Source organism: Scyliorhinus canicula, chromosome 5, assembly GCF_902713615.1.
Source record: "Scyliorhinus canicula chromosome 5, sScyCan1.1, whole genome shotgun sequence".
Lineage (NCBI taxonomy): Eukaryota > Metazoa > Chordata > Chondrichthyes > Carcharhiniformes > Scyliorhinidae > Scyliorhinus > Scyliorhinus canicula.
This window is the reverse complement of record NC_052150.1, coordinates 36,348,197-36,365,066: the sequence shown is the minus strand read 5'-3', so window position 1 is coordinate 36,365,066 and position 16,870 is coordinate 36,348,197. Positions and strand designations below refer to the sequence as shown.

Genomic DNA, 16,870 nt, shown 5'->3' with positions numbered 1-16,870 from the left:
ATGAAGCAGCTAAGATGGTTGGTCCTAGGACACTACCCTGAGGAACTCCTGCAGTGATGTCCTGGAGCTGAAATGATTGACCTCCAACCACCACAACAATCTTCCTTTGTGTCAGGTATGACTCCAACCAGTGGAGAGTTTTCCCGCTGATTCCCATTGACTCCAGTTTAGCTAGGGCTCCGTGATGCCATACTCGGTCAAATGCTGCTTTGATGTCAAGGGCAGTCACTCTCACCTCACCTCTGGCATTCAGAACTTTTGTTCATATTTGAACCAAGGCTGTATTGAGGTCAGGAGTTGAATTCCCTGGCGGATCCCAAACTGAACATCTGTGAGCAGATTATTGCTGAGTAACTGCCCCTTGATTGCACCGTTTATGACTCCTTCCAACACTTTGCTGATGATGGAGAGTAGACTGATAGGGCGGTAATTGGCTGGGTTGGATTTGTCCTGCTCCTTGTGTACAGGACACACCTGGGCAATTTTCCACATTGCCGGGTAGGTGCCGGTGTTGTAGCTGTATTGGAACGGCTTGGCTAGGGGTATGGCAAGATAGGGAGCACAAGTCTTCAGTACTATTGCCGGGATATTGCTGGGGCCAATAGCCTTTTCAGAATCCAGTGCCTTCAGCCGTTTCTTGATATTATGTGGATTGAATCATGTTGGCTGAAGACTCAAATCTGTGATGCTGGAGACCTCTGGAAGAGACCGAGATAGGTCATCCACTCGGCACTTCTGGCTGAAGATTGTTGCGAATGCCTCAGTCTTATCTTTAGCACATATGTGCTGGGCTCCTCCATCATTGAGGATGGGGATATTTGTGGAGCCTCCTCCTCCAGTGAGTTGTTTAACTGCCTACCACCGTTCACGGCTGGATGTGGCAGGACTACAGAGCTGGGATTGCTTAGCTCTGTCCATTACTTACTGTTTAGCACACAAGTAGTCCTGTGTTGTAGCTTCACCAGTTTGACGCCTCATTTTTTGGTGTGCCTGATGTTGCTCCTGGCATGCTCTCCTGCACTCTTCATTGAACTAGGATTGACCCCCTGGGTTGGTGGTAATGATAGAGTGGGGGATATGCCGGGCCATGAGGTTGCAGATTGTGGCTGAATACGATTCTACTGCTGCTGATGGCCCACAGCGCCTCATGGATGCCCAGTCTTGAGTTTCTAGATCTGTTCGACGTCTATTCCATCTAGCATGGTGGTAATGCCACATGACGCGATGGAGGTAATCTTCAATTTGAAGATGGAATTTTGTCTCCATAAGGACTGTGCGGTGGTCACTTCTACCGATACTGTCATGGACAGATGCATCCGCAGCAGGCAGATTGGTGAGGATGAGATCAAGTATGTTTTTTCCTCTTGTTGGTTCCCTCACCACCTACTGCAGTCCTGGTCTAGCAGCTATGACCTTTAGGATCCATCCAGCTCTGTCTGTGGCAGTACTACCGAGCCATTCTTGGCACTGGCAAATATGGTATCTGTCTGAAATGGGGTTGGGACTTCTGGATCTGGGTTTCGTTACAATCTTTAGAAGTCTGTGGCTTCTCCAAAACTCTGCAGAAACCTGGTCCCAAATTTGTGACATAATAAAGATATGAAAAATTAAAAAATTTGCAATTAAGCCCACAAGGCTATTGAGTACTATTTAGGTAATCTGTCTCAGAATGTTTTAAGGATTAAATTCATATTTTTCTAAGGTCTTATTTGATAATAGTAACTGCTCCTAGCAACAACCTGCACCCATTTTTAGTTCAGATACAATTCTGGATAAACCAAAGCTTTCAGAAAATTGACAAGTATAACACAAAATAATAGTGCCTAAAGTACCTGAAGGTAATCGTTGTAATAAAATATTTTGACGGAATTCTCCAGTTTTGCGATTCACATTTCCCACCAGCAGCGCAATCCCGCCCGCGGGCTTCACGGCGGCGTGGGGTAGTTTCAGTGGGACACTCCATTGACAAACATCGGGAAGGTAGAATCCCGTTGCCTGCGAACGGCGGGCCGCCGAGAAACACGCGGATGGGGGACCGGATAAACCCGCCCACACGTCTGTAAGTTTCTCTGAGTGCTATAGTGTCTATGTTTTAAATTAATCTCTCTCTCGCTCAGCCACAATACTGGAGGTACTGTCATGAAAATGACTTTCCTTCTGTCTTTATGACGTTGCCACAGCTTGACAGCAATGCTACCTCAAGAGAGCTCAGCATGGGTTCTCCAATGTTTCCCGGGTACAATGTTAGAGGTATTATTTGAAGTAACCTGCATTTCCTCAGGTTATCATCAGCAGTGAACAGAGGTTAGAAACAATGAGCACAAATGCATGAGCAGCATTTTCATTTTGTTTTTCATAGGACATCCAAGATTCTATAATCAGCTATATGGTGGGATGGATCATTATTCTCTCGTTGCCCGCTTTATCACTGAAGCTCTCAATCCCAGCATGTGAGTTGTTTGTTTAATGCTTCTATTGTATAGTTCTTTTTTAGGTAGTAAGTATTGAACGTGCTTCTCTTTTTCTTCCTCCCTGTTATACTTTTCCTCCTCTTTGGTTTCTGCTTTCCCCAAATAGCCCAGCAACAACTAGAGTATGGGAAGCTCATGTCTGTTTTGCCTTCCAGGCTCCTCTTGAGCTGATAGTTAGGTTGAGCACAAGGTTTGGATTGTGTTAGGAAAGCTGCTAACCTCCCCTCTCCTTGGAGACCAACCTGCTCTCTGCTCAGCAACTTCCTGAGCTGAGATTGGGGACTCGATGAACTGGGGTCATGGGTGCAATATGCAGCTCAGGATGTGTGGTAAAACACTGGTGCTCTACCACGCTGTGGCAAGCCAGGTCTTCAAACATTAACCTCAACCAATTACCTGGGTTCACACGGCCAAGGATGGGGCCACCATCCAGACACTGCAATGCAACCACCGGGAAATTGGGAGAGGATATCCAACATCAGCCGTGTAGGAGAAAATAAATATGAATCCTCTGAAATCCAGAAATTGTTGTGTGCATCCAGACATTTTATATCAGGAAATGTCACAGCACTGGAAAGTTTTCTTTTACTTTCTGCTCATTATGTAAACTCACTGGGAGTGATATTAACCAAACTCATTGGGTGTGAACGTGGCCAGATTTGATAGAGCACTGATTTTATGCCTTGCACAATATTCTTATTCTGTTAACTTCAATGGGATTGAAATTGGACAGTGTAAAACATACATTGCACCCAATGCTGATAGTTCTTGGCAGGATAGGTTAAAATTGTCCCCCATTGGGTAGAGTGTAAAATCATCTGGTCCCCTGGGTTTCCCATTCGGCAACTGAGGTTAAAAATGTGCTTTGTAAGTCAAAAAGAAAGAAAAAACAATGTAGGGACTTAAAAACATGCCTTGAGTTCAAAGAACATAGATCATAGAATTTACAGTGCAGAAGGAGGCCATTCGGCCCATGGAGTCTGCACCGGCCCACGAAAAGATCACCCTATCTAAGTCCACATCTCCACCCTATCCCCGTAATCTAGTAACTCAATCTACCCTTTTTTTGGACACTTAGCATGAGGCAATTTAGCATGGCCAATCCACCTATCCTACACATCTTTGGACTGTGGGAGGAAACCAGAGCACCCGGAGGAAACCCACGCAGACACGTGGAGAACGTGCAGGCTCCGCACTAATAGTGACCCAAGTCAGGAATTGAACCTGGAACCCTGGAGCTGGAAAGCAACTGTGGTAACTACTGTGCTACCATGCTGCCCTACAGTTAATTGAAGAGAGTGTGCAAAGTTCAAATGTATTACTCACCAGTAAGTACCAACTGTAATACTGGTCAGTAAGTACCAAGTGTAATGCTGGGCCATAAAATATGGTAGCATAGTAGTTAGGACTATGGCTTCACAGCGCCAGGGTCCCAGGTTCGATTCCCAGCTTGGGTCACTGTCTGCGGAGTCTGCATGTTCTCCTCGTGTCTGCGTGGATTTCCTCTGGGTGCTCCAGCTTCCTCCCACAAGTCCCAAAAGATGTGCTATTAGGTAAATTTGGACATTCTGAATTCTCTCTGTGTGTACCCGAACAGGCGCTGGAATGTGGCGACTAGGGACTTTTCATAGTAACTTCATTGCAGTGTTAATGTAAGCCTACTTGTGACAATAAAGATTATTATTATTATTTAATATGCAAGCTGTGATGCTTATACTTTTGGTTTCAGATTTCAGCATCTGCAGTAATTTGATTTTCAGCTGTGATACTTTATGCTTTATGCAATTCCAATAAAAGTATCATAGCTGTGTAATTCTTGCATGGACATTTGGAATTTTGAGTGGCAATATTTATAGGTTGATGGTGTGTACACTGTATCATGTGTCCAAGATTAGCAAATATATTTTTGTCTTCTGACTGGAATGCTTTCCAAAATAGAGTTGACCCATATCAACAGCACTGGAGTTTCCAGTTCCACTTGAGTGCTGTAGTCTACATTTACAAGCAACTAATAATAGGTCAGCCATTTTGCAAATTGGCACTTTAAATAATTTCTTAGTGAAACCCCAAAAAACCCGATTGGATGATACACCAATGGGGGAGATCTCTTGTTCGTAAATCTGTGTTTACAAGAGCAGGTCAGAGGTTGGGAATTCTGTGGTGAGTAATTCATTTCCTGGCTTTCCAAAATCTGTCCAATATCTAAAAGGCAAGAGTCAGTAGTCTGATTGTGGTGAATTCATACTGTATTGTAATTCACACTATGGGCGAAATTCTCCGACCCCCAGTAGGGTCGGAGAATCGCCTGGGGCCGCCGATAATCCCACCCCCGCCGTGGCAGAGATTCTCCGCCACCCGGGAAGTGGCGGCGGCAGGAATCTCGCCACTCCGATCGGATAGGCCGAAGTCCCGCCGCTGGGAGGCTTCTCCCGCCGCCGAGGTTTAAACCACCTCTGGAACGGCGGGCTCAGCGGCGCGAGCAGGCCCCTGGGGTCCTGGGGGGGGCGGGGGGCGATCGAACTCCGGGGGGGGGGATGCCCCCACGGTGGCCTGGCCCGCGATCGGGGCCCCCAGCTCAGACTCCGGGCCAGTGCCCTGGGTGCACTATTTTCCTCCGCGTCCGCCACGGCCTCCGCCATGGCGGAAGCGGAAGAGAACCCCACATCGCGCATGCGCCTGCCGGTGAAAGCCTTTCGGCCAGCCCCGCTGCCGGGGGCGCCGGTGTTTTGCGCCAGTCTTCTGGTGCAAACCGCTCCGGCGCGGGGCTGGCCCCCAAAGGTGGGGAGAATTCCCCACCTTTGGGGAGGCACGAACCCTGAGTGGTTGGTGCCACTCCCCTACTCCGGGACCCTCCGTCATGCCGGGTAGGGGAGAATGTCGCCCTATATTGCATTGCATTGTATTATGTCCTTGTCGGCTCTGTATGTGAGCCGTTGCGCGGCTCTGCCCATAGGGGGAGATGAGGAGCTTGTACTGGGCCCCACCCTTGGCTCCGCCCATGGCTCCACCCATGGCCCGTCCCATTACCGGAAGTATAAAGTGCTGCAGCCGTGAGCCTGCCCTCAGTACTTCTGGTCGCAGGCAGGCTCAGTTGTAAGACTATTAAGACTACAGTTTACTTCCAATCGTGTCTCTAGTGAATTGATGGTCACATCACTGATTAAATATTCTCCACTTGCCTGAATGAATGTAGCTCATCAAGAAGCTCAACACTGTTCAGGTCAAAGCAGCCCACTTGATTGGCACCCCATCCACTACCTTGAACCTTAAATGCACAGTGGCAGCAGTGTATACCGTATACAAACGTATTCCAAAGCTCGGCAGCAACTCAATGAGCTCCTTTCGACAGCACCTTCCAAACCTGTGACCTCTACCACCTGGAAGGATGGGGCAGCAGATGCATGGGAACACCGCCATCTGCAAAGCCCCCTCCAAGCCACATACCATCCTGACTTGGAACTACATTGCCAATTCTTCACTAATCGGGAACTTTGTAACAGCACTGTGGGTGTACCTACCTCACATGGATTGTAACGGTTCAGGAATGTGGCTCACCAACCATCTTCTCAAAGACGATTAGGGATGGGCAGCAAATATTGATCTCATCAAAGATACCCGCATTCTGTGAAAGAATAAAACATAACCAAAGACAGGACAGTTGGATGACATATGAATATCATTATTTTTCATGAGCTGACATATATCCCAGAAGGGTGAGTGAGCTGGAAATTAAGGATGCATGTATTCGGTTTGAGGTTGTAAATTGTAGAGTTTGTGCTGTGTGGCAAAGACAGGATTCCCTACTCACCCTCACTGAATGTCTTCAGCAACGAGGGACTGGATTTTCTGTCCCTCTCGCCGGCGGAGTTTTCCAAGCCTGTTGAAAGTGGCCCCCCTGTGGCGGGTTCCCCGATGGTGGGTCAAGCGCACGAAGCGCCTTGGACCTCGGCGGGACCAGAAGACCCCGCCAGCGGCCAATGGCGAACCATTTCTGCTATCAGAACACATGCCATGGGTTGGCTGGAAAATCCTGCCCAAGGTGTCCCATCCAGGTTGTCTACTCTGATGTCTTGGTCTGTGAGTTATTGCAGAACCTTCTGCGACCTGGTGTTGCATAACAAGAGTTTAGATTAAAATCCATCATGCCTAGGAGAATGGGTTCCAGTCTTCCAGCTCATCAAGTAGTCTTTACTGCAACCCACATTAAAGGCCTCATGTGGGTCTTTCCAGGCTAATTGAGATCATGGTAGATGGGGGAAGTTCCTCCGTGCTCATGGGTGTTTTGGTTTTATACTGAGGAGACCTGGGAAGTACTGGGCCCAGAACATTCTGCAACAATCAAATAATATCAAACTCACCAGGGATTCAATGCACCACCAACACCAAACAAACTTCCTCACAGAAGCTGTTGTTCGATTGAGCTGAGTCAACGAGCACTTTGTCGTAGCTCAGTCTTCAGGAAAAAGTTTTTTTCGCAGAATGTATTTAAAGATTGCGTTCTTTTCACCTGCCCTTAGTTTAAATGAAGTAAAATCAAAAAATGCTGGAAATACTCTGCAGGTCAGGCAGCATCTGAGTGGAGAAAAGTTTCGGGAATGTGACTTCCATCGGAATTGAGTTGGGTGATAAAACACCTTGGTCATGGTGTTTAATCATTTGGTAGATCTCCTTCTATACACATATCGCTATTTATACGTGGCGTTTAAAGTTACCCCTTGAGTGGATCATGTGCCCCTCTATCAGAGTGATGACAGTGTGCAAAATACCAGATTTACACCTTCCCACTTCCGTGATCTTAATTTTGAGGTTGCAGCTTGCAATCTGTGAGAGATGCTACAGTGGTTGGAATTGAAACCAATTCATCTGGAAATGTTGCAATATGGCAAGCAGCGTTGCCTTTCTGTTAGTGATGAATCAGCATCACAGGTGGTTTATCTTTCCCTTTTTTGTTGCTGTAGAACGTGAGTAGAATTCAGTCTGGTTCCATCGGTTTATATTTGAAACAGCTGTTAAAATACAGTCTCGCTCTTCCTATGTTACGACAATAATAATTAATTAGCCGTAAAGTGCTTTGGGATGTCCTGAGGTCATGAAAGTTCCTATGTGAATATAAGCCTTTCTCCCTTTTACTGCTCTGTTTTATTGTGTTATCCGTTTTCTCCACTGCAGCTACACGTATGAGGTTGCACCTGTCTTTGTGCTCATGGAGGAAACTGTCCTGACGAAGATGAGGGCGCTAATAGGCTGGACAGAAGGAGATGGCATCTTCAGCCCTGGTAAGCAACAAATCATTTCATTAATTCAACCCCACTGAATTAATTAACATTTATTTAACCTAAAATAATTCAAAACCTTTCAAAGGCATGGAACCACCAATGCCTTCAGCCTTTGAAATAGAAATCTGAAAAGTCACCTCTGATCCTTTCTCCACAGATGCTGCCTGGCCTGCTGAGTAGTTCCAGCGTTATCTGGGTGGAATTCACATCCCCACCCCCCCCGGGGCATGGTTTGTAGTGGTGGAGGTGGGAGCCATTAGCCGATGGCAGTATTCTCCGATCCCGCCGCTGTCAATTGGGTTTCCTATTGTTTACACCCTCCACCACTGGGGAAACCGCAGCAGGATCTCACCGTTGGTGGGATTGGAAAATCCCTCCGGTGTGAACGGCCAGAAAATCCCACCTTCTGTTTCTATTACTGATTTAGAGGTTCTGTTTCCTGGTCCGGACATTGAAAAGGTTTCTTTCTCTGCCGCCTACCAACTCTTTTCAAAATTGTTCACCCTCTAGTTTATGCAATCATTCCTCATGCTTTGGAGCCATTGTGCCATTCTGATGAATTTACACTCCAGAAATGTACATCTAGTTGTGGTCTAACCAGAGTTTTGTACAACTGTAGCAAAACTGCCTCCTTTTTATATTCTAGCCGTCAAGTTATAAAGACTTTTTGGACCATTAGCCAATTTTATTTTTACTATTGTCTTTATCTGTTATATTTTAGTGACCTGTACATTCCTAAATCTCTTTGCGCCTTTGCTATTCCTGACTTTTTACCATTTACAAAATACACAGATCGATCCTTTTTGATCCAAGCTGGAATATTTGAGTTAAAATCTATCCCCGACAGTTTTGCCCACTCGCTTAATCTATTAATGTCGCTTTGTAATTTTATACTCCCTTCTACACTACCTACTATGCCAGCAATCTGTGTCAGTGGATAGCATAGATATATGGCTCTCCATTGCATTATCTAGGTCATTTATAAATATAGTGAATACCAGACCGTTACGGAGGTCTTGTGGTGCAATGGGTAGCCTCTGAGCCAGAAGTTCTGGGTTCGGGTCCCACCCAGGACTTGATGGCCAAGGAAGGTGTGTCCATAATGTGGCCATAATCTTTCCAACACATGCTACTGGCAGGTGGTAAGAATAGGAGAGACTCCTGGTCAGCCAGGCTTTGTGTGGAGTGGCCCCCCCGTCAAAGCTATATGCCTCTGGCAACTGGCTAGCGACCTATTCCCGGAAAAAAATACTAGGTACGGGAAGGGAAACAATAAGACTGTCATTAAATAGCAAGGAAAAATATAGTCATTCTATGGCATTACGCTGGAAAGACGATTTTACTTCTCATTAACAGCATTTTAGGGATTGAAGGTGTTTAAAAAAATATATTCAAGATAGTTGCGTCAACCGCATTCACTGGGCATTTGTTAACCTTTTTAGAGCTTGTTTCTGACCGATAAATATGTCTCTAATAAAACATACTCCCAAAGCCAAGGTTGATACGAAGGTCAGACAAACAAAAATTGGATCAGATTTAGTTGGGGGAAAAGAACGCAAGTGAAAATAGGAAAAAAAGGAGCAGAGGTTAGGAGCAAAATACTGAAACTTGGTCAAGAATTTCACTTTTTAAAATTCTGAAGTATAATCATGCTACCATTGGTCAGCTGAAGAAAAGTAAGAGTTAACTCAGTTGGTTACGTAGCTAGAGTTTGGTGTAGAATGATGCTAATGATATGGGTTTAATCCCCATACCAGCTGTCGTAGTCCATCGATGTCTGCCTCCTTAGCCTTGCCCCGTACTTGATGTGGAATGACACACCTCACTCTTATGGGGCGAGATGCCTGCGGTCCTTTATAGACTCTGACTGATTACAAGCCCAGGAATGCGGAAGCTCCCTGAGCTGTTTACCAGCCGCTGTTGCTCTGATAGAAACAGTGCTTACTTTGCCAACATATAACTTTCCACTTAATGATTTTGCATGTTCTCGATCCTAAACAGGAGGCTCTGTTTCCAACATGTATGCTGTAAATCTAGCCCGGTTCAAGTGCTGCCCGGAGTTAAAAGAGCTCGGACTTTCAGGTTCACCCCCTTTGGCGATGTTCACATCTGAGGAGGTAGGTGGCTCACACCAATGGTAACCTAAACGGTCTTGATGATGGCTTCTGTTAGCTTCAGTGTTCCAGGAGGATTGGAGGCACTTACTGCAGTTTATTGGACTAAGCGCACCAGAGTGGAGAATGTGTTTAAGTTATATTTGGGGTGGGGGGGGGTAGAAGGCAGATCAGTATTAGGAGCAAGAGTAGACCGTTTGGCCCTCCCAGCTTGCTGCAGCATTCAATAAAATCATGGCTGATCAATTTATCTGCTTTTGCACCATATCATTTGATACCCTTAAAAATCTTATTGATCTCACATGGCTGGAAATTCTCCCAGCACAAAGGGAAAGAAAAAGACAGGAATCAATATGGAAGTGGTGCGGTGCCTGACAACAGCAGAGGAAATTTATTTAATCTTCAATAGGAGGATGACAATCAACCATTTACAAATACCATGATAACCTTGCCGCTCAGTGAAAGGAGTTGGCCCATATATATAATAAATGAAATAGGAGAATAATACACTTTTATTAAGAAAGTTAGAAAGGACCAAGGCCCCAAAAGTATACCTTTTAGAGAATTTTACAACTCAGTAGCAGGCCATTCGGCCCGTCGTGAATATTCAAATGTACAAATTAGCAGCGGGAGTAGGCCATTCAGCCGCTTGAGTCTTTTTCGCCATTCATTATGATCATGATTAATCGGATTGTAGCCTCAACTCCACTTTCCTTTGTACCCCACTTTGTACCCCCTGCAGACTCTCTTCTGGCTTTTTTCATACATGCCTATTTAAATGTTGTTTCTGCAGACGTTTATCCTCTTGCCTTTTAAAAGCTAATATGTATTCTGCATCCACCATTATTTCTGGTAATGCATTCCGTCTCTCAATAGCACTTGGCATAAAGGAAACAAACAATCTTCTAATCTCTCCCTTCATCCTTTTGGCTATATTATAAATGTATGCCCCCTTTTTGCCAACTCAGCAACCAATGGCAATAGTTGTAGTTCCCAATTTTCCTTATGAAAATGGCATGATTTTGAACAGTTATACTGGACCTTCTGTTAACCTCTGTTCTGTTTTTTCTCGTCACTCCTCATAACCAAAACCTCTCATCCCTTGGTATCATCTGAGTGAATCACTTCTGTACTGTTTCCATGGCCTTGGTGTCACCAAGGTTGCAGAGAGGAGGGTAGAACACAAGATTAACAGAGAAGCATTGTTTGGTGACAATTAGATTTTAACGGTGGGAGTTCAGAAAGGCAGCGGGAGATAAGGAGTTCCACAGTTCTGTGATCCTGGGAAAGAATTTGTTAAGAGAAAGAGACTGTGAGAGTTTTTCCATGACCTTGTTACCGTGCTCTCCCCCTGCATCCAACCTCGCTACACAAAACAAAACCAAGCTTGGCTGCATATTTGCGATGAATGAGCCCATTCGTGTAGGATCCAAAATAAGTTAAGGATGAGGAACATTACAAATGCACAGGATCATGCATGTTCTTCCCATTTTCAGCATTATTTAAAAAATTTGCACAAAAACTTTATTGTGTTTTTTCAATCTGTCGGACACAACATTTTTTCCCAATAACAAGAAAGAAAAAAAATGCCTCAGTCATTCAGTTGTAGCTTCACAAATTGAAACATGAAGCAATGTGATGTAGCCCAGGGTGATCAAAGTTATTTATGCGGCCCTTTTGTTCCATAGTGCCACTACTCTGTGAAGAAAGCTGCTGCCTTCCTTGGAATCGGCACCCGCAACGTCTACATGGTGAAAGCTGACAAAAGGTAGGGAAAACTACTGGTTAGTCAGAATGTAGAATGACTGGGCTAGTGACGGTTATTGTGACCTGGCATTCTTGGCCCACTCATTATCAATAAAGCCAATATGAGCGAATGAGTTTCCAAATTAAACATGGGAACACCTAACATCAGAAACGCATTCATTCAAACATTGCATGCCAATATGCTTCATTAAAAAAATTTACTCCTGTCACATGTTTGGAAATGAAGTGTGACTCTGTTGCTTCCGGTTTAGTCTTAAAACAGGAATTAGTGGAAGAAAGGAGACCAAAGTCCACTTCTTTTGAATTTGTTGGGATGTCAATGCTGGGTGTTCCATTCAGTTTTCTTCCTATAAGACGTTTACCGTAGCGATTTGATACTTGGTAGTTGCAAGTTAAAACAATAATGGAATTATTGACTAACCATCACATTCAATCTCTATTACTATGTCTATCTCTGGACAGTCTACATTAGACCCGGACATGAGGGGAGGAAAGCCCACGCTGGTGGAGAACTTTGGGAACCATTGGTTTAAAAACACCTGTTCCAATACATTGCACTTACCATGGCGGAGAAATCATGGTGGGTGCTGGTTTCACACAAAATCTCAATTCTCCAGTGCCTCGACAGCAGCGTCAGTGCATTCCAGAACACATGTACAGTAAATGTCGTTAACATATCATTAGTGGGCCTGATGCGGTATTCTCCAGAGCCTCTGTGATGCTTTGCCTCCACTGGGGAGAATTCCCAACAGCGAGGTTCACTTGTGCTTTTAAAAAGTGTGAAACAGGCGCCTTGGCTGCTGAGGGAGAGAGAGGGTGTACAGGAAGTGTCTAACATCGCCATAGTTTGCTGACAGCCATGCTCCTGGCCGGGGATGGGTGGGGGAGGGGGGGGGGATGTTGAGAGAGGCTTCTGTCAGGGCCGGGGGGAGTAGCGGGGGTTGACCAGGAGGTGGACTGTGGGGTTGGGATGGTCGAGCACGGAGCACCATTGCTGCGGTCTGCAAGGCAGACATGCAGCTGCCCACTGTGTACGTAAGGCCACAAGTCAAATGCCCCCCTCCCCAGGGCACTTCCCTCCCCAGGGCACCCCCCTAAATGCCCATCAGCGGGATGGGCGTGCTCCAGGGCAACCAGTGCCATCTTGTTGGCTGGGTTGGTGTGTGTGTGTGTGTGTGCGCAGGGGGGGGGGGGGGGGGGGGGGGGGGGAGGGGGGAGTGTAATATGTCTATGTGGCTGCAGCTTGTCAGCCTCCCAAGGGTCAATCACGGACCCGGCGAATCCCACACCGTTTCTTATTGGAATCGATTGTGTTCAACACGGCGCCGGTGCTAGCCCCTCCACAGTCACTGAACCGATCAAGGTGCAGCGCCAGTTTTGCTGTTGTGGCAGTCCATGAATCCTGCCCCAGTCTTAGAAAAGGAGAATTCCGCCGCGTGTGTTTTCACCAAATGAAAGAGGCTTTATGTTCGCTCAGGCCTGTCCATATTTAAGTGTAAGCCATGGCACAGTGGAACCATTCTCATTTCTACATCAAAGTTGCTTCTACATCAAGCACCACTTCAGAGATTTGAGTGCACAGCCCAGGTTGACATTTCCATGTAACAAAGGAAATGTTAAACAAAGGCCCCATTTGTTCTCTCAGGTGAATTTAAAAGATTCATCACACTTTGTCGAAGGAGGGCAGGGGAGTTCTCGGACTATATTTATCTAATACTGCTGTAGAAAAGTTACCAAAGCACCATGGGTTAGAACACTTGAAAAAAAATCATGTCCAAGATAAATTATTAAAGTTACTGCCTTCAATATTTTGAGTCATTCTGAAAAATGTCACTTGCAGGACCTCACATCCTCTTGGCTGCTGGCCTCACTACTTTCATGATTGTTCTAACACTGGCGTAAATGCCTGTGACTTATAAATCTTTTTAAGCAATTCCCTCCCCCGCCCCCCCAAAAAAAACTGAAATTAAAGCACAGCGGAGAAACACTGTTCACATGATCCAAGGCAATTGGTGAAGTTGAAGACGATGAGCTTTTCTTTGTTGAGCACCCTTATTGACTTTGTTCAGTGTCCCAGCTGCCCCCTATTTATTTGTGCTCAAAGTACTTCATTAAACAATGCCCTTCACCTGTGTATCCCAACAATACGATTAACAAACTATTGACAAACACTATCCGGAATAATGAAAACTGCTTGTTTCCTTGACTTGATCATAACATTATTTTTGAATGCCGTTGGAATATCTTTCATTTTTCTTTTTGCTCTAACATATAAAAATAAACATCAATTTGTACATTCAATTTTCCTCTTCAAACTATACAAATATAAAATGGAATGGTTTGGTTGCTCTTATTCAGCTCCAATAGTTTACCATTCTATTTTTGCTATCTGGGTACATGCTAGCTGCTGATGCGCATCAGATACTAATGATTTCATAGGCACAAATACATTTTGGTGACCTCATTGCCTGGTGGGAGCAACGTCTCCTGTATTCCTTGTTGGGTTTTTGTTTTAGTCTCTTGGCACAGGTGTGCAAGTCTGAAAGTCGGTCACATGAGAAGCGAAGTGCGCTTTGCTTATTTAACCCCTATCATCTCTGACCAACCTTTTGAAGCAAATTGAGTGCACTGTCAGGCTGAGCAATAGCTTAGGCATCAGCCCACAAACAGAAGAAACGGAACACTTGCGATTGAAATTTATTCGATAGGTTCACAAGGAACTAAAAAGTGGAACCCATCCTCTGTTTTTTCTTTTTTTTAAAATAATTTCTCTCCTTTCATCTTTGACCGTTGAATTCAAATTTTAAAGCAAAGTATTTGCAGATCACCCATCCATGCATCAAAAGAGCAATCATTTCTCAAAGTTTGCCACACTGCTGATTTAGTCAAAAACAGTAGGGATTGACATGTATTAAAGTCAAATTAAGAACATGTTAATATGATTGATTAATCCAGCTCCTTAGGCTAACACTGCTCCACAATTAAACCTCTCCCCTGCTGAATCCCCACCTTTGGAAATACAAATATACACACTTATTTCCCCCTCTTTCTTGCTTTCAATCGTTTAGACAAAGAGATACACACTTGCTTTAAGCTGAGGGTTCTGGTGTATTTTTAGAGCAAAGTGAAGAACTCTTGCTAATGTTAGCTCACACAAATACAGAAAAACATTGCCAAACAAGGGGAATAAAGCTGTAAATAGGATCATGTACACCACCAAAATCTGCATTTTGGTAATTGCTGGGTATTGCTACTTGTATTTTGTTGGATTAGCTGAACCACCATTTGGGACATCATAAAAATGTAAATGTCGCCACAGTCCTAGAGGATTACAGACTGCTCTCCTCTTGGAGAGAGAGCTGACTGATGGTGATCTAACATCTCAGGCGAGCGACAACGTTGAGAAGGCTCAAATTCATGAATAAGCTCAGCCAGTACGACTGTTGGTGTTGTTCAACATCACGAACCAGACATCCTGTCAACTGAGCTAAATGGCAGAAACCACGCAACTGATATACAGCAGCATGTGAAAGCTACCCGAGTATTTTGTTAAAGCATCCCTACATGTATTATTAATGAGTGAGGAATTAAGTTGGGGAGGTGGTGTGTCTGAATGCAAAATTTTCTAAATGGCTGGTGTTTAACAAAAAAATCTATTTTTATCCATAGGCAAACATGGGTTGTGTATCATCATGCATTAAATTAAGAGAATGCTTATAATCTCCATCAGCCCTACTACCCTCCAGAAGTCTCTGTTCTCCTCTGGTTATGGTCTCTCGCGCACCCCCAATTTGCTTTGATTCATCATTGGTGGCTGTGCCTCCAATTGCTTAAGGCCTTAAGCTCTGGAATTCCCTTCTTGAACCATTTTGCCCCTCAAACTCTCTCCTTAAAAATTCTACTTGAAACCTGCTTAACATTTCCAGACCTGGCTTGGGGTCAAATCTTGCTTGATAGTGCTCCCATGAGACGTCAATGTGATCTTATAATGTTCACGGTGGTTGTATAAACGCAACTTGTTGTTGTTGCTGCGAGGTGAATCCCTATTTCGCACTGGCACTTCCATTGCCTGAACAATGTATTGTTTGCTTCTTTCAGAGGGAAGATGATACCAGAAGAGTTGGAGAAAGAAATCCAGAGAGCCAAGAAAGAAGTGGGTGTCTTAGAGAACTAACCGATTGCAAAGTGCTGACTGTTTCTTTTGGAGGGATAGAAGTTTACAGTGTGCATGTGTGATGACTGAAGCATCCCACAGTTGCAGTGTAAATCAAAACGTTAGATTAGGCATTAACCTTGTACTTGTGCCACAATTTAACATAACTTTTCACTGATATTATTGTTGTAAATGCACCCTGTGAATAAGCTTTTTGATAAAGCTGTCTTCAGGAACTCAACAGAAATTTGGAACGTATTCTTTATGTATCAAGTTGTAATGATCTTGAATGCATTGCCAGAAAGGGTATCGCTAGCAAATTCAGTGAGGACATTTAGAAGGGAATCAAAAAAGATTCTTTAAAAGGAAAGAAAATGCAGGGATTTTAAATATGCAGCAGAGTGGGAATAAGTAGATTCTCCTCCTTCTTCAGCTACTGTAACATGCCTTAAGAGGGAAGTGGCAACCATGGACTGGTAAATGAAATGAAAATCGCTTATTGTCATGAGTAGGCTTCAATGAAGTTACTGTGAAAAGCCCCTAGTCGCCACATTCCGGCGCCTGTCCGGGGAGGCTGGTACGGGAATGATTATGCTTGGCAGAGCATTGCTGCTGCCTTCTGCAGTATGTCTGACCGGGAAATTATATCACTCTGTGCCATCTTCCATTAGGCATATGAGAAGGATTTACAGCCTGATTATCAACCGGTTTGGCCATCGAGACAGATATATGAAAGGGAGGGGAACAGAGAGAAGTAGATCCTTGGAAAATAGGCAACAGGTTTAGATAAAGGATCTGGATCAGCGCAGGCTGGGCAGGCCGAAGGGCCTGTTCCAGTGCTGTAATTTTCTTTGTTCTTCTTTATTCTATCTTCCGTGCACCTTCCATGGCCCTGAAGTGGGACTAGACCCAAGAGCTTCAGGCTCCGAGGTGGTGACACTATCATTGCATCCCAAGACCTCCTCAACAAATTGAATACCCCCATCAAAGAGCGAGTATAGACACGGTAGACTGAATGGCCTCCTTCTGCACTGTCAGCTTCTATGATTCATCACCTGATATGAAAGTTCAATTCAGAGATGCCTGCCC

General features: G+C 44.7%; 1 protein-coding gene across 2 annotated transcripts in view; it reads left to right on the top strand.

Annotated features, from left to right (window-relative positions):
* The window catches only part of LOC119965906 (acidic amino acid decarboxylase GADL1-like), a 119,802-nt gene that overhangs the window by 50,043 nt on the left and 52,889 nt on the right, over positions 1–16,870 (top strand). For both annotated transcript variants that reach the window (XM_038796904.1, XM_038796905.1), the window contains exons 4-8: positions 2,360–2,450; positions 7,641–7,747; positions 9,749–9,864; positions 11,550–11,629; positions 15,727–15,781. In XM_038796904.1, the coding sequence (XP_038652832.1) occupies positions 2,360–2,450; positions 7,641–7,747; positions 9,749–9,864; positions 11,550–11,629; positions 15,727–15,781 (449 nt within the window). The remainder of the gene's footprint in view (positions 1–2,359; positions 2,451–7,640; positions 7,748–9,748; positions 9,865–11,549; positions 11,630–15,726; positions 15,782–16,870) is intronic.